The 24,016-nt window shown below is 42.4% G+C and overlaps 1 protein-coding gene across 1 annotated transcript; it reads right to left on the minus strand.

Annotated features, from left to right (window-relative positions):
- Positions 1–23,793, minus strand: bard1 (BRCA1 associated RING domain 1). Its single transcript, XM_061088777.1, has 11 exons — positions 23,635–23,793; positions 21,685–21,741; positions 19,333–19,481; positions 17,786–18,834; positions 17,194–17,274; positions 15,955–16,127; positions 9,282–9,408; positions 9,051–9,183; positions 6,913–7,005; positions 2,633–2,730; positions 1–435 (listed from the first exon to the last, which is right to left on the minus strand). Exons 1-11 carry the CDS (start codon positions 23,724–23,726, stop codon positions 94–96), a joined length of 2,394 nt encoding a protein of 797 aa, XP_060944760.1. The 5' UTR covers positions 23,727–23,793; the 3' UTR covers positions 1–93.
- Between the last annotated feature and the right edge of the window lie 223 nt (positions 23,794–24,016).

Here is a 24,016-nt window from a genome sequence, read left to right on the forward strand (position 1 = left end):
CACCAGATATTTAAAAAGCAAAACCCGCATTATGACTGTGCTTTAATGACAGTGACAGTAAAAGAAAAGATCATTTAACATGTAAAAAAGTGGTTATATTTGAGGCTCCGGCACAGGGAGGAGCTGGAAGGCTGCGATGCAGTCGATAATCCAGCTGGAGGGAGCCGACCATACCTTCCCCCGTCTCACCACTGCCGGCTTGTGAGGGCCCTGGGGGTCGAAGATGATGTACTGGGTGCAGAGGGCCTGGTCCGAGCCCGGCAGGGCGTGGTAGGCCGCTGCGCTCAGGGTTTGCGTCACGTCGCTGTCGGGCTTGGGCTGTCGGCTCAGCAGCTGACCTCCTCCCTCCCGCAGCAGCTTGGAGAGCTTGTCTTTGGTCGGCGCCTTAAAGGAGCCCAGCAGGAAGAAGAAGCATCCATCGAAGAGCGGGGGGAGCTACAAGAGACAATGTTTGGAAAGAAGAAATTCAAGCATTAATGGAAATTTGGCAATTTTTCCACAACCTTACCAAACAAACACTTCCTTGTGCATCACGGCTGAGAAAGGACATTTATCTGATGTGTTATCTTCATCCATCGAAGCATAGCTACAGTCGGCCTGAGGATCCAACCTCAGTCCTTATTAGAACAGTGACAGAAGGAGTAAAGTCCCCTTTTGTTTATGAGGAAAACTAATTTCTATGACACTAAATCTAGCCTCTCATATTACCCAGAGTCAGTGTGGACGCTTCGTGTTTACTTCTTTACGGCGGAGCCAAAGACATCTTTATCGCACCGCTCTCAGTAGCACTAAGCACTGGTGTTTAAAGCAGCAGTGAATTCACTTTCATTCACAGCAACTCCACTGCTTTGGGTTGAAAATTGGATTTCAAGTGAGACGTCTCTTTGATCACACTTTGGTTTGATTCCTGTTTTTTTGTGATTAGGATTGATGTTATTTGTTGTTCCTTTCTTTAACATTTTATTCGATCAAGAAGGAGGAGAACAGACGAAACTAACAAACAACTAAGAAAACAACAATGGGAACATTTCAATCTACAACTGACAGTTTTTATCACGCAAACAACAGACATTCTGCGGGCTGTGTCTGGAGCAATGAGAAGTTTCCCCTTCACACATGTGATGCCTGCTGCACAACAGAGGGTTTTAACTGTATCTGATTGTGGGAGACCACTGGTCAGCACGGTCTTCCTGGCTTTTGTGCTCACTTGATCAATTGTACGTTCCTTTCAGATTACACCAGTATCCCTGATGTCAAATCCTCAATATAAAACATGTTAGATATTTCCAGGAGGATCCGATTCAGTCTGTGACGTTAAGATTATGTCTGTAAGCCTCTCGCACTACAGGATCATTTGACCAGATAATCTGGTCCGAATCAGCTCCTTAACGAAAACGGCCCCTCAGAGAATTTCCTGTTGTCTGCTGATGCCTGTGGCACGAGAGGCTTATCAGCCTGATTTCGGTTCCATGTCAGACACTATCTCATACTAGATATATTCTTGTTTGGTTCAGGCCAGTGGGGGTGTCTGGGATAAGCGTCCAGGAGCCATGCTATGGAAGTGAATGTACAGTGGTGTTCAAACCCAGTGTCAGACTTTGGACCACAATGTACTCTGCAGGAATGGCAGCATTTTGTTCACAGCACAAAGTGGACGTCATCTACACTTTGAATTCTCCAGACATTACACAGACCTTGTGCTGAAGAGCTGGTGGAGCAACTACAGATAATGTCCAGTCCAGCTGATTCAGACATTTTGCACTGAGCTCTGGGTCAGGCAACAAATACTAAGCACAATATAATGTAGAAATGTTTGTGTCCGTGTGTCCATATAAAACAGCAATGGCAGCTGGATCCCTACATTTGGTTAACACTTCTACATTTAATTACAAGTTTGCAGCTACATTTTGCACCAACCTACTACTTCTTATATTCTCGTCTGGACAGAGAGATTTTTTGAAAAGAAGATTGTGTGGACACAGATGTTTTTATACTGAGGGTTAAATATCCGTTTGAAACAATATATGCAGTTGTGCAGAACTGGCATAAGAAGAGGCACATGTCTGTCCGTTTGTCTTTGTCAGTGTGTGTCTGTGCCCCCTCTGCCATCTAGACAAAGCAGATGTGTGGGTGATTTTCAAACCCACAATTCTGAATTGGCCTGAATTCCTTCGTGTTTTAGCTTCATCTGGAGTTGTTGTCTTTCTGGAAAACAACTCCTCCAAAGTTGCAGATCTCTCGCAGACTGCAGGAGCTTTTCCTCCAGGATGGTGCAGTGTTCATTTCACTCTCTATCCCAACAAATCTTAAATCCCCAAAAGATGATCATGCAAACACTCGGCTCCGACGTGGGGACAGTGTGTTTCTGCTGATGTATATTGTTTGGATGACACCTCAGGTATTGTCAAAACAGCCTGCCTTCCCTTATCGGTGCTTTTCTGTACTTTCTGCATCTATTCCTGTCCAAGCTGGCACATTTAATGACGTATGTGCTGCTGAACAATGAGCACGCACCACTGCCTGAAAAAAACAACAACAAAAAAACACAGTTGTCTCCCAAGGACACAAGGCTCAAGACAATCAATATTTTTCTCTTTCCCCAACAGGATTTGTTTGTTTGTGTGTGATTTACCAGGCTACATCTGTTTAGGCGACTGCGCTGGGGGCCTTCTCCCGCTTCGTGCTCCGTTTCGGGCATCCACTCGCCTGCCTGCAGAGACGCCTCCACCCCTGACATCGAAGAGAAGGAGAGAGAGAAAAAAATAAATAAAGCTACAGCTAATTATGTTGATTTGAGAGAGGGTGACAAGGCAATTGCAAATGGAGGATGACAAAGCTTGTGTCTGTTTCATTACAACGAGTCGGAAGATTTCAACTTCTGGCAAAGCTGCGGTTGTTGACAGCGAAGATGCCCACAGCAAGATGGAGTTAATGATGCAACCCGCGTTTTAAGTAGCTTGAGCTTAAGCAGAAATCGAACGTCATCTATTTCTGTCTCCAGAGGTTTTACGGAGTCACAGTGGAACTGTGCGGCAGTCAGCATCACCACTTTTTCTGAGTTAGAAAAGAACCTTTTGTTCTCTATTCTTGAGAAAAGCGTCTCTAAAGACAGGAAACTTTTTTTTTTTTTTAAGTTTAGGAAGATGTGGAGAAGGGATCACACACTTTAACGATCCCGTCACTGTCCCAGATAAGAGGTTTCTGAACGTGACAAAGATAGCGCTGCTCGCAGTAATCAGAATCATGTCGCGAGTGTCTAAAAACAAACCCAAACTCAGATTTGAATTGCAAATCCAGATTCGGGTTCTCATAGATCGGAGCATGATGCCCGGCTTGAAAGGAAACTTGCGGTGCAGACATTTCTCACATTTCAAACCGTGACAGATACAAACTGTTCCGCGGGCCCTAATACAAGGTATCTACATATCTACGTTTCGACACACTTACATAACCTTGTAATTCATCACATCTTCAGTTGCAGTTTAGTGTTCAACACTATAGCTTCCAGTGGCAAGATATAGTCACACGAACAGATTAGGGTAAATGTGTGTGTGTGTGTGCGCTCACTGTCACAATACAGCCTATTCGTGAAATAGACAATTACACACATGTATAGAGTCGTGGGAGGGAGGGGTGGAGTGCAATTACGTTTCTTCATCCCCCTTAATTACAGCTTTCATTTACTGGGTCTGTGCCAGAGACTTGGGCAGAGAGGAAGGGCGATATTGGGGTTAATCGCTCCGGACGCCTGTGCTTAGTGCTTAGCAGTCATTAGCATATTAGCTAATTACCTTCATATAGACTGAAAGCAGAACATATCTCAAACCTATTCCTTCCTGAGTCGGTAAACGAGTGAACGGCCAGACGAACCCACTTCCTGGATTAATCATGAGGCCGGGTGGAACTGTGATCTCATTGTGAAGACAATCACTGGAGAACAGAGTTTGACGATATGGAAGTTTGAAGTCAAACACTGACACTTTGGCATCGAGACCGGAGAAACAAAGCTTGTTCTTTCTTGACAGGCAGTATCCTGAAAACCATTGTCATGCGTCTCAAGAAATGCACAAACAAGTATTCAGGGATGCACAGCAGCAAAATAGACACAGTGGAAACCTGAGTCAGTCAGTCTCGAGCAGTGCTGTGTGTGGGTCTCTGAAAAAAACAGCTACAACTTGTGTGTTAAGCAGGATTCATCCCTGGGTCAAAAGTGGGAGAAGCAGTGAAAAACCACACAGTGCAGGGACACTGTCCTTTTACAAATTAGGAGAATTAAGGGAAAAGAGGAAGAAATATTGTAATTAAAGAAATGCAATTTTCCTTTTCTTTGAGATAAAAAGATCAAACTCACTTCATGTACGTGCAATAATTGTGCGTTCATGTGGAGTTGGAATAATCGGAAAACGGAGAAAATACATGGTACAAGAGTCATCCCTTAAAAAACAATTAACATAATTTTACAATCAGCTCTAAATTGTAGCTTTTAATGTGAACTTGTGAATTTCACTTGTTTCTGAGGCACAATCAGAATCAGAATTTGGTGACCCAACTGTAAGACTCAATGTATTTCTGTTTGAGTACAGCTTCAACAAGTGAGATGAAACATCAGATGTGTGGATGTGGAGTTATTCTCCTCCTCATTTTCTAAGCTGGACTGAACATGTCTCCAGCTCGAGCATTGAGACTAATATCCATCTTCTGATCTCACTCTCTGAAATCCAATAAGTGCATTTCCCAAAATGTTCCATAATGGAGAAAACAATTTCAATCAATGTTTGATGTTTAATGAAAGCTTAGTTGAGGCTTTTAGCTGGGAAGGAGCCCCATTAGGAAGGAGGGGGTTTATTTTAATGATGGATTTCAAATATAACACCGAAGCGGCTTTTCCAAAGAGAAAATACATTTCAATGAAACAGAAGACCAAGCAGAAGGCTGATGAGGAGGTAAGACAGGGCCTGGCCCGGCTGACAGCGATGGCGTATAAAGGCAGGTGACAGTGAGAACTCGTACACATACGCAAGGCTGGAGACAGATAGGACGGCACAGTGACTGTCGCGAGGGAGACAAGCTGTGTCAAGTGCTCACCCTGCGTGGAGAAAGAAGAAGAAGAAGAAGGGGAGGGGCACAATATGGTCCAATCATAAAATCCTATGCAGGGAAACAACCACATACTTCAACAAACACATCTGAAGCTGAAGTGTCTTACCGGCAGAGAGTGTGTGTGGAATTTTACTCCACAAACTCGCAGTGAGGAGCCCACCAAGGTAGCAGAAAACTCTTTGACAACAAGCCACGTTCCACTTCCCCCGCAGCTGACTTTCTCCAAATATGTGCTTGTTGACTTGGTTTCAACAATGCCACAGAGACCGGCTGAGAATAATCAAAAATGTTTTCATCTTGGCACGACTCAAACATGAAAATAGAGCGAGCCATCTTTTCATCGCCAGCGATATTGAAGCCTTGATCCCTTGTCACACGCCTGCTCTATTTGGCCGTCAGACATGTAAGCAGGTGTGTAGAAACACACACACACACACGCAACGGCAGCAGCAGGAACAGATAATTTACCTGAAAATTACCTGTGGCAAGTGGTTCTTTTAAGATATTCATCTGGGGATATTCTCTATAATACTGCTAACCACAATGTTTTTTTTTAAGATAAAAAATATTGTGTTTAGCAGTTTCCATTCCAAACATAGCACAAGATTTAATCTGAGAGGTTACACATCTCAGAGAGTTATCATATCCCTCAACACAACCAGGTAAACATCCAATTCATAAAAGTGTTGCCATGGTTCTAATAAAGGTTGGATGTCTACGTGACAAACGTCATAATACAACTCCATAGAAACACATTCTGAGCTGCAGCCAGATACATTTTGCAAAATAGTTTGTGCAAATTCCATTTGTTCTACACTGGTTACAATAATTTTAATACTGGTTAAACACAGTACTACACTATGACAGGAGTCTAGATTACTGCACCAAATATAAAGTCAAAGGCAGATGGAGCTCTACTCTGTGACTAGAGATGAATGACTGAGTAAATACAAATGTAAAATTATAAGTAGCAGACAGACAATAACTTGAGAACCTGATAAGATGTGCAGCGTTTTAAGAACATATTTCCTTTTGCCACTGCAGCACAAAATAGTTCCCAACCTCTTGGTTAAGAAGATAGTCACCAAAGCGTTACTTCTGTTTTAGTAGTTAGTGTCTATGAGGAATTGAAAGTACAACATTCAACTGTAATGTATAGGAGCCTTTACAGAGCAGCACAAATCATTTACATTCAAGTCTTAAGGCTAAGCTAAGCTAAACAGCTGCTGCTATTAGAATCCTATTTGCAGATGAGGCATAGACTGTGTGTAACAGCAACAGGTCTCCACTTCCTAGCATTAGGGCATTAAGTAATCTGGAGAGACTACAAATCAATAACTGGCACTTTTGTTTTTTAAATCTAATAATAATCAAACTATCCAAAAACCAAAGCTTCTTAATACTTGTTTGTAAAAGGACAATCTTTGTATATCTGGCTATAATCTTACATAATAACTAACACATTCCATTTTCATCCACAGGCTTGTTGATGATTGTAATATGTTTCTAATGTAATTCTGGAGCTGCAGTGATGGGAGGGAGTGTTGGAACTATCTGGACTGAATTAATGACTATCAGGAATGAAAGCATCTGAGGACAATAAATCGCCAAACATGATTGTCATATATTGTCACGGTGAACTCTCATCTCTCTGTTAAAACCCCTTAAAATTGAAGAGAAAATGCATCTGACATTCCGGATTTTCAGATAAAATCTACGTTTCCAGTATTCCAACAGCACCATTGTCAAACAGGACGTCCAAAACAGAATCCGCAGAGAGCTGCCACAGCCAACAGCTCTCTCCATACTTACAGCTGTATCTGACAACCCAGCAGCCAGCAAGAAGACCCAGAAGAGCGGAGTAGGTGGTGGGCATGTGTCCTTCTGGCACCACGACATGGCTCACTGGAGGGAGAAGACAGACACACACATGCACCAAAGCCAAATTGAAAAGGTACAAATGAGCCGTGCTGCACATGCCTGAATAGCTGCAGCTGCTGTCTTCCCATTTCTGTCAGAATCTGCAGCTGCACAGTGGGTTAGTTTTGCATACCGAGACAGCTAGGTGGTTAAGGCCTGTCCCAATTAACCCCTGAGCCCTACCACTAGGCCATTCCCCTTTGTTTTGCACTTGGCCATGAACGGTATTGTGGTCCCATTTTCTCTAGTGGCCATTTAGTCCTTCAAACACCCCTTAAACTGTAGTGCATTAATATATATATTAATTCAGTAGCAAATGAAAACATAATTGAATCTTTGTGACAAGCGTTCCGGGAAAATAGTTATTCACGCTGTCAATTCCAGCATGTAAACAGCCTGAGTGAGAGTAACAAGTAACTGTGTCCCCTATATGAAGTTAGAAATATTTTTTTTTTAGTGTGGGGCAGACGTTTCTATGGATATGACTAAAGTTACATTGAAATAACCGTAAACACACTGACTGTGTATTGATCAATCTGTCCCATCTGTCCTGCAGTTGTCAGATTTGTGACTATTATAATGTTGGCTCAGTTGTTAATTTAATAACGTAAGTTGATATTTTTTGTCATTCTAATAACGTTTGTTGGATCCCAATGATATAGATGAGTCATGAGGAGGGATTTTCTCTGTTTTATTATGTCTGAAGAAAGAGATATCTTTGTGACAAGCGTTTCGGGAAAATCGCTATTCACCCATCCCTCCATCAGCAGACTGGTAGATAATGACTGAATTTAAATTTTTGAGTGAACTATCCCTTTAACCCAACTGCGGCAGACAACTAATATTTATGGTTTTCATTCTTGATTTATTTCATTAAAGCAATTTCTTTGTTGTTTTTGTCTCTGTTAATTATTTAGGGATGTACTTTACTTCAACCAGAGTAAATAAGTGAGCTTTCTGTAAACCTGTCAAACAGGTCATGGCAAAACATAAAAAGGCCAAGCAACGGCGTATTTAATAAAAAGCGTCAGACAAGGACACATAATTATAACTTCATTAAAAATTTAAATACAGGCTGAATGCCTCTTCATTCAACAAGTGAGCGCAGTTGACAAGCGCAAAATGAACATAATTATATCTCCAGGGCAAAACCTTCTTACATTGTGCACTAATGGTGGATTTGGGTGGATTTGTCGCTTTGAATTCCAAATGTGAAAAAAATAAAATAAACGTTCTCTGAAAGCAGCTACTTCCGCCCCTGCGGTCAGAGGAAGGAGAGCTGTGAGGAACACTTCTGTTTTTCATGAGTGCGTATTCATCACCCTGACACCACCTCCAAACATTTTTATGAGGAATGATTTCAATTACTTCAGCTCGCTGGTATTCTCCCAGCCATTACTATGCAACAGTGAAGGGGCTTCTGTATCACAATGATGTATACGGCTCTAAAAGCACTTGTTAGTTACTGTTGAACTTTCATGAGTGATAATGCTCAAGCACCTACTGCTGGCTTTTACAATACGAGCGGGTCTGTGTTGGATAGTGAAGCCTATTAAGCCTGGCTCTGCAGACATTGTGAAGGACCATTTGCACAAAAATATCATCTCAGGTTCAACTGTACAGTAAATAATGAACATAGTGATTAGGGCAAGTGACGCAAATATTGGGGTGTTGACATTTGCCCATCTAACACATCTTTTAGTTGAACAAGGTATTCCAATAATGTTGAATGCACTCATAGTAAGTTGCTTTGGATAAAAGCATGAGCTAAATGTAATGTAATGTAATGTAAATGCAATGGTTGATTACCTGTCAGGGTGTTTGGCAATAACTAAGCTTACCAGCCTTGGTCATATACCAGTGATTGGATGGAAATTGCAGTTAATTCCCTGTGTTTCTGTGAGACTATGTGTCAATAAAAGAACGTTCCAAAGCAATCATACAAGCCCATAATCTAAGGAGCTTTGCTTGGAACGTCAAAGAGGTTTAAGCCCACTGCGGAGGTTGTTTTGGAATCGGACCAACGTTACCTGAGCCAGAGAAGGTGTCACTCATCTTCCCTCCCAATAGCTCGCCCAGTTTGGCCAGTTGAAGCTGGGCTGGCTGAGGAAGCTTGCTGGGCAGAAACACCACCGGCTCATCCTTCCTCGCACACTCACTCACCTATGACATGGCATAAATTTAGAAATGTCTCTGGCTACAATTTGAAAAGATATCAGCACTCTAGCCTTGACAATTGTAAACGGGACATGTAGACAGACCGCAGTGAGGCTGGCTGAGGGGCTGAAAGATGTATTCGCACACTGGGTTCCTTCTGCGGCTTCCTGGAAAATCTCCATCATCTCCGCGCTCACGGCATAATCTGCAGGACGTTTTCCATGCAGATTACTGTGGAGAACATCCAAAAAGATAAAGAGTGTCAGTCTCTGAGCTGGTGACCAGGAGGCCTGTCAGACATTTCAAAACTGATAACAGAAATAACATAAAAGTTTGGTAATTAGTTTGACTTTGATTTGTTCACAGAAAAATCCATCAACACAAGCTAAAAGCAGGTCAAAATGCTGTGTAGTTGTATGTACAGTATCCTATTTTTTTAATTTATTTGCCTTTATTTAACCAGGTCGGTCCCGTTGAGATACAATGACCTCTTTTCCAAGGGAAGCCTGGCCAAGACAGCAGCATACAAAAAAACGTCAACAGTCACAAGACACACAGAGATCACATAACACAGATAAAATACATTTAAAAGAAAAAAGATAAGGCAACAGGACTAAAGCTCCGGATTTACGCCAAAACAAGAACAAGTGCGGTATGAAGCCGCTCCAATTTCTCTCACACGAGTCTTCAAAGTTTCAAGGTTTATGAGCTCCTTTAACTTTAGAGTTTTTTGCAGTGCATTCCAAGCGGCAGGTGCAGCGAACTTAAAACAGTGCTTACCAAATTCAGAGTGAACTTTTGGCATAATTAATAAATAAAACTCATTTGAACGTAAGCAGTAATTGCTCTGGGATTTAAAGATATAATTACATAAGTAGTGGGGGAGCCGACCCAAGATAGCTTTATAAATAAAAATATGCCAATGTATAAGGCGGCGTGCTGCCAGAGATGGCCACTCAACTCGAGCATATAAGATGCAGCGGTGAGTGAGGGCTTTACAACCAGTGACAAACCTTAAGGCACCATGATATACCTATGTGCTAATAGTTTTCTTCTTTGAGTTGGTTTCTAATGAATGGGGAAAAATATGGAAACTACTGGTCCCTTGTTGTGTCACTCATTACGAGACTTTTAAATCTCGCTTAACCCTAGAACACTAACGTACAATTAGTAACTCCATCACCAACGTCGGGTACATTTTACCCGATATAATATACCCGATAAAAAATAATAACATCATAAATCCAAGGTCTTAAAGACGATAGTAATTCTGTTTTATCATTTCATCCAATCCTGCAAATTTGGGTTGTTTTTTATATGACTGGCCAAGCAGGACATTAAAAAAATCAATATTTGCCAGTCCAGAACTCAGAGAAAAAACAATTTGGCAATATCACACCCGGCTTGTTCTGTGAAACGGTGCACCCATGTGTATCATTCACTCGTTGGAGCATAATTGTTTGATATGAGGTTGGGCTGAAATCTGCACTCTACTTCATTCAGAGGTCATCGTGTCCATATAGCACAGCAGATGCACTAATGCAAGCAAAAATCAGCACTAACTTTTTAGGCTCTCTTATTTACCTGGTGAGGAGACAACCTTCCCATTACAGTTGCACTATAGTCATTTAGCTGTGATACACTACACCCCCTTTAGAACACAGTTATATGTAACGGAGGCTTATGCATACAGAATCACAGAGATGAAACTGCAACCACCCCCGAGCTACAACAGGAACACTGAAGAAACAGCTTCAAAGGGTGGATCCTCAAGTTTGAGAGAGCTACAAGAAACACGACTATGGTCACCTTGAGAGAAGGAGGACAGGAGGGGGGGGGGAAATGAAATCAAGAAAAAAGTGCAAGAGGAAGTGGAGAGGAGCGGGGAGAAGAACCAAGCTCGGCAGGTCGTCTCTGAAAGATTAGGCGTCAGCAAAGATAACACCTGGCGGACAATTAATAGGTCCACTGGTCCATAAAATAATTCATTTGGATTCATACCCCCAGCCACATACACCCACGCAAATAAACAAACATAAGTGTCCCTGACACTTATACATATACACACACACACACACAAGCTGGCGTTTGCAGCAGCACGTGAGGAGAATATCTCAAGAAAAATAATAAGGCGAGGAAAAAATGTGCAGGAGGTAAAGTCACAAACACTCTCCCACAAAGCCTCTGCCTAAGCACCCGAGTGGGAGGATGGTGGTGGTGGTGGTTGGAATGGATGCCTCCTGCAACCACGACTCTTATTTGAACCAGAGGAGGAGATTCAAATATTACTTTCTGGATAATATCCAAGGGCCTTAACAAGATAAATAATATTCCAGGGACCCCCTCATCTATTTACCTGTGAATAACTTGAAATAGTCAATAATGTATTTTATCAACACAAGAGAAGCGTCTTAGAACCCAACTATCGTTCCTGCTGTGTAGAATTCAATCCATTTATTTGAACCTTAAACCTACATGTAATTGAATTTCTGCTGCGAAACCAAACCTCTTTGGTTTTGGGGAAGTCAATTCAAAATTCAAAACCAGGCTTAAGATCACCAAACACGTAGCAGAGCTTTTGAACTATGTGAGCTCAGCAGTAAGTCTTAACAGCTTTTTAAGTCTAATGATAGAAACACATGGCGAGTAACTGATGAGGCAGAGGGAGAGGCCTGAATGCATTTTTAATCAAAAGGTTCATTAGTTACATTTCCTACTCAAAGAACGCACTTGGATCAGATGGCTGATATGGATTATATTGATGATACCGTACATTAGTCACCCACAACTCCATTCAACTCAAATCCTTGTTCTGCAAGTGCCCTCCTGCTGACATCAAACATGCTTGAATCACAATTAATGGCTTTGCTCAAAAAAGGGGAGATGTCACGGACGAACAAAAAGAAAAGTTTGAGAATGAGAGATAAAACTCATCAGAGCTGTGCACTCTGGACGAGAGGATGAACATTTGAACAGTGATAGTCTATGTGATGGAGCACATTTCAAAGACTGGAGGAACAAATGAAATACCATCCATCACTAGAAAGTGAAAGTATCGTCATATCCATATAATCTTAAATGGTGCCCTGCGGAGTTTTCTGGTAAACAAAGCAAATTCACAGTTTCTCTAGAACACATTTTGTGTGTTAGTGAAGTCTAGCAAACGATTAGTTTCTTTCCTCATAAAAACTCTTCCAAAACGAATTTGTTTGCATTCTTAAACATACACCATTTACACCGGTGTTTATTTGTCTGCTTTTTCTTCGCAGTTTTGTTGGCATATTGCTGTGTTTTATCGTGTATCATTGGGAATAGCTCAACAATTGCCAGAAGTATGCATTTTGTCGGCATGGTTATGTCAATGCACGTGCATGGTAACACACAAAATGTTATATTCAGTGTTGGCTGTAAAAAAAACGTTTATTTTTGTTGTACAGTCTGTGTGTGAAACAGGTGATGATAAATGACATCTGTCTGGATTCGGTGCTTCAGGCTTAAGGTGGTCATTGGGAACAAGGCAACAACCAACTCAAACGCACTGGGTTCTTGTTTCCCCACATCTCATAAATACAAATCCATTTTTAAAGTGCATTGACATGAGCATAAATGACTGGGAGCAAATGTGGTACCTTTATCCTTTCAAGCGCCATTTCAAATTTTGAAAGGGCTGCTGTACTTAATTATTGAACACATAACACTAACCTCCCGAGTGTGATATTTGGAACTGCTTCTCAGATGATAGTAATGATGATGCTACTTATCCTTTTATTTACTTTGTGAATTGTTAGGAGTTCTCACCACACCAGGGTACAAAAAAAATAGTACTTCGTCCATTTCTCTTGAAAACTGTGACTGTCATTTTTCATGTCCACTCGCCCCATTATACTCGCAGGAGATGCCATGTAACAGATGTGCGTCTTTTGTTCAGCCTGACCTCGACCCGACAAGCAAACAGTAACTGGTCTCATGGGAGACCTTTTTGCATTTCTGAGTTATTTTTATAATTATGAATTGGCTTGTGAGCTGGATCATCTGTTTCACTGTTCATCCATAACACATGCTACCAACTACCACCTTGCAGGTTTGTCCAAACATGCTGCTCATGTACATAATTATGCTAACAGAGCTGAGATTTACTCAGGAGCCCAGCTGTGAATCCTGTGTAGCTTCTATGAAAATGCTTACACATGTTTTGGAGACAACGGGGTATGGACCTATGTATATCATATATTAGTATGAACTTAAAGGTTCAGTGTGTAGAATTCAGTGATATCTAGAGGATATACCGCATGTTGCAGCTGAATTCCCCTCATCTCACCCTCTCCTTCTAAACATGAGGAGAACCTGTGATAGCTTTCAGTTTTCCTAAAAACTCAAAAGGTGCTTAGTTCGTCCAGTTTGGACTTCTGTAATAAACATGGCGGCATCCGTAGAGAGGACCCGCTCTGGTGCAATTGCAAAGTATTTAAATATAAAGAGTCCCTTCTATGGTGAGGAAAACAGCAATTTCGATAATTTCGATGACACACCAATGAAAACATTACTTATATCCAATTACTGCCAGTAGATCCCTTTCACCTAAACCTTACACACTGGACCTTTAAGAGTTTGCCACTTTCGAGACTTCATTCAGTATCAAAAACTTGATCTGGAATGGACTCAGCCACTGGTCTAGAGGACAGGGCCAAAACCTTGACAAATTGCTCTCCAATATTTTAAACCTGAAGTGCACACACACACACACACAAAACCAGAGAAACAATGAAGATCTGCAAATCCTGTAGTGCTATGCCTGAAACTGTGTGCCAGTCATTCCATTAGGGATTGTGTTGCCTCCTTTGTGTGTTTGTGTGTGTGTTTGGCAAAAGGAAGCCTGGGGCAAGGATTGCGTTTATCTTACAAAGTCGTGACAGACTGGGCCAGTCACTGCCAACTTGTTTGCCTTGCAGACTAGTAATATAGGTAAAGAGAAGAAAACACAAGACGCTGCAATCAGGTCCCATCAAAGAAAATAGGCATATAAGAAAAGAGGCATATAAGATGATATGAAGTCAAAAGGAGAGAAGTGACCATTTGCAAATCTCTGTGATCGTTAATCCGTCTTGAAATGATTGCAACGAGAGCAATAACTGACACACACTGACCCTGATCAACTACTCCATTGATCCCACTGATAAACCAGCATTCTCCCCATCATTATGGACATTGTGCTACACATCCACCCTGCCCCCCCAGGCCACAAACGCTGATGCAGCATCAACTGATTGCCTAACAAATAATCAGCATCAATCGATCTTCTTACATCTGTGCACCTATGCACTGCACTAACACACGCCCTGTTCTTAATTATAAAAAGCTAAATGCCTGGTACAATGCATGAAAAATAGGAACCAAATGATTTATCCAATAAGTAGAAAATAAGCAGCAGTGCAGAATAATATAAGCAGCTATATAATGTAATGCAATGATGTACAAATGTTGTATAATATACAATAAATGTCCGGTTTCTGTTGGGGTTTCTACTTTATGTGTGTGGCTCAGTTGAAAGGCATTCATGAAGCATTTTGTCGACTGCTTCTTAAAACACTGAAGGGAAAACATAACAAAAGACAGGATTCAGTGTTGTTAGTTAGGCTGTTTCTCCATCTAGTGCACTAGCGATGTGCCGGAATCGAATTTTCATGCTTTTGATAACTGGGACTAAAAATATCACAGTAAACAAATGTGATCATCATTGTTTCATATAGACTGAAACTTGTCTTTTAAAAAGAGACACAAATCTGGAGGCTAATGCATATAACCTCAATTTAGGAGGTCATGTATTCGCCCCCTGTGTGTTTGTTGGTTTGTTTGTCAGCGGGATTACGCAAAAACCACAGAACGGTTTTCCATAAAATGTGGTAGAACGATGGGTCATGGGCCAAGAAAGAGCCCATTCAATTTCTGTGCAGATCCAGCATTTTAAATCTCTTTCTTTAACATTTTCAGATAGGGGGCTAACATCTATGAGTTTGTGCAATTTGCTGGGCTTGATTGAAGGAGGACTATTTGGTTTGTGCTCTGCTGAGTCATTCTAGTTTAAAAGTAGCCAAGGATTTCCAGAGAACAGGTCTGAGAAGCTCCGTTCATTTTTGATCAAAATGTCTGTGGAGGAAATTAGACTCAGCAATTAAATCAACAAATACTGCAAGTAAAGGCCAGAAAATACCCTGACCTGCTCTTTCAATACTGTCAAGTTAGTGGATTCAGACCCATCATGGTTATTAAAGAAAATGCTTCTGCTGTGCTGCTCGATCAGTTATCTTATCAAACCCACCCAATTTCAGATAAAAGGCTGTGATTGGCCCGACCTATCACAGGACAGATGGACATCTTCCTGAATGGGAGGGAGGCCAGAGGAACCTGCAAAACCGAACAAAGCCAAACTCAACGATTTCGGTTTCCAGGCTGAATCAAAACTGAGTATTAATTTTAGCCTTGGGAAATAATTTTTCAATCAGGCTTCAGGGACCCGTATTGTTTTTAACTAGATTTAATTACATTTCTTTTTTAATCATAGCAATAAGACAATCTTGTCTTCAAGTCAGAGCTACTGGTGAGCACTTTCAGAAGACCAGTGACGAGCAGAACACACAGTTTATGCATTTCCTCACTCGTTCTGAGCCAGGCCTTTTGCACAGAACGACCCACATTACATGGACAGGCCTGACCCTCTTGTGGTGGTTTACTTTGTGTGTTTCACCTGTAAAACTGCTTGTATGAAAAAGAGCTGCTTACAGTACGTTCTGTGAGGCTCCCAGCTGCAGCAGCAGTTTGACGATGGCCGGATGTCCGTTCCTCACGGCGTCGTGGAGCGGAGAATCGTTTTCATAGCCAGGTGTGTTCAACAGGGCTCCCTTTGAGATCAACGCCTCCACAACTGCCATGTGACCCAGGTTACACGCTTCGTGCTGGAACGACAAAGCAACAACCTTCACAAATGATACTGTTCTGCTTTGATCTGGTTTATCTCTTTCATGCTTAAAAACACCCATTCTTAGTTTTCTCTATTTTTGATCTCTGTAAAATGTATTTTTCAGATGATGATGGCATGGTAATGTTATTGATCTGACATACATTTCTTCCTTTTGGATAATATATACTGTATAAATATATATAAATAAATACATATATAAATGTAGTTAATTTAAAACTGCTTGAAGCCTGACAAACACAGTGAGCACTCACAAATGTCTTGTAACCCTAACATCATCTGTGAAATAAATTAAACCAGGTATAATGGTGCTGAGAGTATGTGTTAGTAAGAGCATGTGTTTCAACACATCCGAGAGATGCAGATGATTTTAGCATGTCAGGGTTGACAGCTCCAACACCTTTGCAGATGCATAAAAATCAGTCAAACATGAATATGTTATTGACACCATTTCAAAGATCAGCTGCAAAATGACAAAACTGAAATTGAAAACTCGGATTGGCTCTGAGCATCTTGACAGCAAGTGGCCTCATGAATTGCTGCACTAAGATGTTGGCAAACGCTCTTGTGTTCTTTCTGTAAAGAAAAAATGGTTACTCAGGCAGCAGTAATGGATCTTTAGGCTTTTGGCTAAAGTATTTAAAAGAGCACAGGCTACATGTTTTAGGGTAAGCCAGCGTGCATGAAAAAGGCTGCACTTGCAGTAATTAACTCAGGATTAGAAGCCTTGATATCTGCTACGACACACAAAGCAAGAATGAAGACAAAGCGGAGTCTTTGTGACCATGTCTTAGATTTACATTAAAGTCAAATATATAGTTTGTTTTTTCTTTCGATGATTCAAAAGACTGACTTAAGTGTTCTTGGTTTCATTTGAAGAAACAGGACGCACACAAAATAAGCAACACTCCAGACCCCTTACATTTAAGCAAACAACAAATAGTTTGAATCAAGCAGCTGTTGTTATGTTGATGAAACATTTTGTCACCGAGCTTCTCCACACAACAGATTTTCAGATTCGTCACTTGTTTTATTATTCTTACCAGAGGTGTCCACCCAGCGTTATCCTTCAGGTTAGGGTCGGACCCCTGGTCCAGCAGTTCCTTGACAGCTTCTACATCTCCCTGGAGCAAGCAGAGAGAACAGCAAACTGGAGGTCAGAGCTGCAAGACTTGTTAACGTAACCCTTCAGACACAGCTGCTGATCCCGGTGTACAAGAGCCCCAGTGTTTATCAATCACACTCCGCAGTGGGCCATTGATTACCTTGTCTGGGATCCAGAGGGGGATTACAGCGGTGTTTACAAGGATTACTGTAAAAATGGTTTATTCCCAACGGAGAAGAACATGGCTGTCTGATCATCTGAAGACAAGCATGTTCACGTTTGTTAAAGACCAAGTTTGCATCTTGCAATCTCATCATTTTTACTTCAGACAAATATGAGCAGACATAGCAGGAATAGTAATTATGCGAGACAGCCTATTTTTTATATAGCTTAATACTGACTCATCTTATTTATGTCTAATTTTGTTTGATATTTAAACACTTTGGTGCAAAAATACAGCAGCCTGTGCATTTGCAGAAAGCTGCAGAAAATAGAGTGAAGTAATTCATTTTGATAATTTAACAAAAGACCTTAATAGCAGATAGATGTAGCAGGGTCTCTCCCTTGTGGTTCCTCTTCATAATTGCAGGGCTGCCTGGGCTGACTCGTCCAAGAGGTGAAGCATAAGCACCGGGAGATTTTCTACCAGCAGCGGCTGAGACACGGGGGCTGCGTTCATGCTCCTGTCTGCAGGCGCTGTTGCTCTTTTCACACCTTGGGGTTGTCAAAACTGAAGGGTTGAGGACGACTGGCGATATCTGATCCTGCGACTTTCTCCTCCGGCCGGGGGAAGCCCGGGGCCTTTTTGGCGTGGTCTCCCCGGTGTCAACTTTCTCCGCCACTCTGGTTCTTTTTGAGGGATTCTTCGGAGGAGAAACGTTTTCCTGTTTTTCGGGATCGTCATTTGGATTGTGGTCACTCGCATCCAGTGACACTGCGTTTTGCTGGATGACACTGTCCGACATGCTCTCATCGCCTGAGACTTGGTGATTCATTTCAGTGCCGCTGCCCCCTGAGAGGTTTTCCCTCGTGGTGCTCCTCTGTGGCACTTCAGACTGAGGCTGGTCCGACATGACAGCCGGGCTGAAGAAGGAAACCTTTTTACCGGACCTCCGTGCTCCTTCGGCACGTGGCTGCTCCTGTTCCTTTGAGGTATCCACCTCCCCTGTGATCCCCCATTGCTTATTTATGTCCTCCAGCCTCTTCTTCTTCACATTCTGCTTAAGCTGCTTTCGATTGGCTTTCAGCAGGAATGCCTTCCTGCTGGCAGATTTTTTCTTAGATGACCTCTTCTTCCGTTGTCCATTCCCATTGTCGCATGTCTGAGAAGAAGAGCCGGAGTCTTGCGAGGACGAGTTGAAATTGAAAACTGACAGATCCTGTAGTTGAGCAGTAATAGTGTCTGGCTGTGCTGCAGCTGTTTCTCCAGACGGCCTGCTGTCCGGTGCGCTGACCTCCGAAGGCCTCTCGACTGTGCAGCGCACCTTGCGGCTGCGTGGGCTGAACCAGATCTTGAAGTTCTTCTTGTGTTTTAAGACGGGGCTCCCAGGTGGTGTCTGAATCTCAGCAACTGAGGGGTCTGTGATGAATCAAAGTAAAAACACATTTAACAAAACAAACAAAAAATCCCCTCTCCCGCGTACTATAATTTTACCTTGAGAATTGCTGTCAAAAAGCCTTGCTGTATTTGTAATAAATGTAATAAAATTTGTAATACCAACCAAGATGATAGAGTGCTGTGTAAATTTAGACACAGCAACCAGGAGATTTGTTCCCATTTCAACAACAGGGCCTTAGAAAGTCGCCCCACAGTTAGTTGTCAGAGCTGAGATCGACTTGCAAAGTAAACACTACCATGGTTATCTGAATTTCAATTACTGTCATTTGCAGGAGACTGGATGAGCAATTACGAAAATAAAACACAGGAAGCACCCACTTATGCTGTCACTGAGGGATCGGATTGAAGGAAACAGAGATGGAGGTGGGGGCAGACAGCCGTGGGGTGAAAGATAATGAATAGGACAAATGGATTTAAAGATATAACTCTAAATTACGCTTTCAACCAGCTAGCATCTACCTGGTCGGTCTGCGGGATTGAGCAGGGAGTCAAAACCGCAGAAGAGCTGAATAATGCTGTTCAGCTGCCTGTTGATCTGGATGTCCTTCACCCAGGCAGGGCTGTGACACACCACGCAGCCGTCTCCTGCCCGGGGGCCGGCACAGGACCTGAGGAAAAAACATTCTTTGGATTATGCGTCTATTAGCCTGACGTTGTCATACTCATTATTCTAGTCAGAATATGAGTCTGAGACCGCTCCATTGGGCTGTGATTATGGGGCGTGTTTCAACCGAACCAGGAAACCAAATGTCTCTTCGCTCAATTGGATAGACCTACAACCAATCAGAGCAACGTAATATGTGACGTATGTCAAGCGACGCATAGTTGCTGTCAGTTGTCTGTTTCAGGAGTTGATTCACTCTCTAAATAAATCAATGGAAATGCCGCTCGGATATCCACCGGAGGCAAAGCCCCCAGGAAGCAGCTGGAGACCAGGGCTGCTTGTGAGAGCCCCGGCCGGCGGCGGCGTGAAGAAGCCCGCGACGGATCTCTCTCAGAGCCTCGCTACCGGGACCCGGGACCGCAACCCGCCGATACCGAGGCTCTGAGAGAGATCCGTCTCTACCAGAAATCCACGGAGCTTCTGATCCGCCAGCTGCGCTGCAGAGCTCCGCTGTCATGGCTCTGCAGGAGATCAGCGAGGAGGAGAAACGGCAGCTAATCGTTTTTTTCAAGCATTCACTTCCTTGTTGCTCCAACATTAACAGCGTCCCAACATGTGTGTTTTTGTCTCATATGTGCTGAGGAGCATCTACAATTCGATCTACAAATGCCTTGATCGCGTTCCTCTGTTCCTCTTTCAAAATGAATGCGCTGTCGATGTCTGCTGAAACAGACTCGATGGCATCGACACATCTCAGCTCATAGATATAAACACTATATATGTCTATGTCTCAGCTCGGCAGGCAGCTTTTCGTACACGTCTGATTTTTCTAACCCTCCGTCTTCATGTTGGAGACCCGACGGACCGCTCTTGGCTGTGATTGGTCCGCGAACGACATAATTTCCGTATGACGTCATTTCCGTATTTCCGGACCTCAAACTTCCTGTTTACATGTAGCAACAAACACGAACACAACTATGATTCTACGATTAATGTGACGTGTGTGTTAAGCCAGCGGAGTTGTCCGGCTGACGGTGGCTCGTTAGAGCACTGAGGGCATGTGTGCACGGTCACATACGGTTATAACGAGCTTTCAAAACGGCGCTAGCAGGCTAGGCTAGCAGGCTAGGCTAGCCACCATGCTAATTGCGGTGGAAACAGTGCAAGAACCCGCCGTCACGACTTTAATTCCACTTCTATCATGACACTGTTTCTATAATACCGTCAGGTTAGAAGCAAACACTGGATAGTAGTAGTTAGTGTCGGGAGTCCCTGCTGACTGTGTGTGGAAGCTGGGGGGAGCTAGGTCCGTGTAGCTTCTAGCTACATGTAGCCTCAAGCAGATTCAAGCTGTGGAATCAGCAACACAGTTCGGAAACAAGACCGGAGAACCGCTGCGCTAAGAAACTATAACATCAGCATCTTGACCCGCTGGGTGTCACTTTATTTAGTTCTGTTAGTTGCCATGGTTCAGTGTGTGGGACGCAAGCTAACATGTCAACAGAGACACGTGGACTTCTTCTTCCCAAATGGGGTAGGCTTCTCTGAGCTCGTCTTCCGTTGCGCCACCTATGGGTTTGGCGGTGAATTTTTTCCGGACGTAGACTGACGGAGAAGTAAAAATCAAAAAGACTCTTTGTCTCCCGCTGAGACCTCTCCGAGAAACGGACACGTAGTAGTATATAAGAGCCTTAAGGCTGCAATTCATGCCTTCCGAGACATTAAATAAACATTTGACTTTGTCGACACATTTAGCCTCGTTAACTATATATTGCCATGGATATGCAGTATTTCATTCACACATTCAAGGAGCACAATAAAACAAGAATTATATGCAGTTAAAAAAATTTTTTCCAAAGCATCCGATTTTGATTGTAGTTTGATGAATCTATTTAAATTCCCCTTTCATTTCTAAAATAAACTTTAGTTTAGTACAAGTTGTTATTTATAATAAACACTAACATAAACGCAGCAAAAAAAACTATTATTGATGTATTACTGTGATTTCGTAGTTGAACATAGTGGTTGTGAAAAATGCATGTTTTAAATAGAAATATTATTTGCCTGGCAGTAGCACAACTAAATGTAATGGGCCTTCATTTAAACTATTGTCGAAACCGGTGTCTGACAAATATATATATCCATGATACAGGTCTACAGCTACTGTGCATGTCAGAATAAAATGCATTTAACCGGGGTTACAGTACCTGCACACCATATGCTCACACATTCCTAGGCACACCGGTTCCTTCATTACGTTCGAGCTGGAAAATAAAAGACAAATCATTTAGAAGTGGTCAGTACAATCAGAATCTGCAAGGTCACCTCCATCACACAAGTGTTAGTGCCTCCCAGGCCTGTGTGCATGGGGAAAGAATAGTTATCTGCCATGTTCATAATTAGCACTTAACACATCCACTGAGGCTGATTGGATTATTGTAGCAGCAGTAGTATGCAGTCATTAAACCAGTGTTATAATGAAACTCTGACAGGATGAAGGTAGATTATAGGGAATCTGTTTACAAAGCAACAATGTTAGGACTGGTTGGGAGAGCACACGTTGCTGGGAGAAGACATCAGAAACTCTAATGCAGAAGATAAATTTCTGCAGTTACTGCATAGATAGAGCAGTGGTTCCTAAAATAGGGGTCGGCACCACTTTGGGGGTGGAAAGTTTACAGCACCACAGGAAGCATTGCAACATGACATGTGCATTGAGGGGACTATTCTGTGAACTCACTCAATGGAATTATGGGGGTTGCAAGTCCTAGGCCCGGTTATTTTGCAGGTCATTTGCTGAAAAGTTGGGGAAACTCTTTTACAGAAGACGTCCCTAGCAGCTGCCTTACAGTCTGATTTGGTAATATAACAGGACTGTGGCGATAGCAGTGGGATCTCAGGTCCACTGACACAGTACAGGACCCCTCCTCCTCCATGTCTCACACACTCATCATCCCCGTGCCTGGTTGGCTGGATGTACTGGAGCTGGGATCAGATTGTGTAACAGGTACCTCAACATCCTGCCATACGTCCACACACTCACCCAAACTAAATCAACCCACCCACACACCCACTCGCCCCATCATTTACAGCAACACCTTGCAGAGGAGTATTCTTTTAACTGCACCTAATACACACAATGCCTTTTATGAAGCTCTTATTACCTAATTCTACCTTTTGTTTGTTTTGTTTGTTTACACAATCAGATCTGAAACTGCAGTCTCTCTTCTCACACAACATGTCAGGTTGTTTAACCGGCTGTGTCTGGTCATGTGCTGCATATTGTTGTTCCCAAGACACAACGATTTATTCATCTGGAATGACTGATCGTTTTAATCATATTATGTGTCGTCTCTTGTATAATAGAGAACTGTCATTCACTTTCAGTCTGTACAGTGTCCCTGTGATATTGTTGGTTTATCCCAGGTTAGCACAGGGGCAAGCTAACAACCAAGAGCCTAGTTGGAAAGTGAGTGAAACCCAGCAGACAGCTGTAAGGGGCTCACTTTAGAGTTTAGATTAGATTCAACTTTATTGTCATTGCACAGTACAAGTACTTATACAACGAAATGCAGTTTAGCATCTGACCAGAAGTGCAAAAAAAAGGCAGTAAAAGTGCAGAGTATTGTGCATATTTAAGGTGGAATATGTAAATAAATAAGATATGTACAGTAAGAAATAGATATGGAATAGTGCAGTATCAAGAGGTATTGTATGGTATAAGAACGATGAGGTTTAGCTTCAACATTAGCAAACAATGGGAACCGTTGACGTTTTATTCAGAATACTGGTGACTTTCAGTTGCTTTGCCATTCTGCAAAAACACTTACGTTCCCAAGTAAGTGAACCTATAACAGTGAAAATAACATACGTCTTATTGTTTAGGTTGACCTTCCGAGCTAACATTGGCATGCTGAAGCACTGGTTAGCCTGTTATAACCTGAATATCTGTGCCACTGCACAAACAGACCTCAGTTAAACAACTGCTAACGTTTCCCGAGCAGGCTATGCTAACTTCAGGCGTTTCAAAATAAAACCCCGTTTGACTTGACAACATTGGGACTGTCAGTAAGAGTTAACGTACACATCAATGGAGGCTCCTTCACAACACAGCGAGTCTCCATCTCTCTATGTAGCTAAACTTAACAGGAACTCACCATTTGGAGCAAAGCAGCAGGCGCCGGAAGTTGGCCGCCGCCTCTCTGGTTTTCTTCCAGTCTTCTGTCTGCACGGAAACATGGTCGTCCATCGTCAGGAGAAGTTACGTGTGTTTCCTCTCGTTTATTACTTTAGTTTGCGAACCGACATCACAAAACAGTACCGTCTTACTTCCGTGTTACTTGCATCTCCCGCCAGCTAGCAGGAAGTTGGCGTATGATGACGTATCTTCCGGTGCTCCACCAAACTATATCGAGGGTGTTTTTATTTTTCTGTTAAACCGATTTAAAATGATTAATTATACAGTGAATGATCTATTTATTTTAATTAAAGTGAACACAGAGGATGTATATATAGATACAATTTGTTTATTTAACATGT

This window comes from Limanda limanda, chromosome 16 (genome assembly GCF_963576545.1).
Source record: "Limanda limanda chromosome 16, fLimLim1.1, whole genome shotgun sequence".
NCBI classification, from domain to species: Eukaryota; Metazoa; Chordata; class Actinopteri; order Pleuronectiformes; family Pleuronectidae; genus Limanda; species Limanda limanda.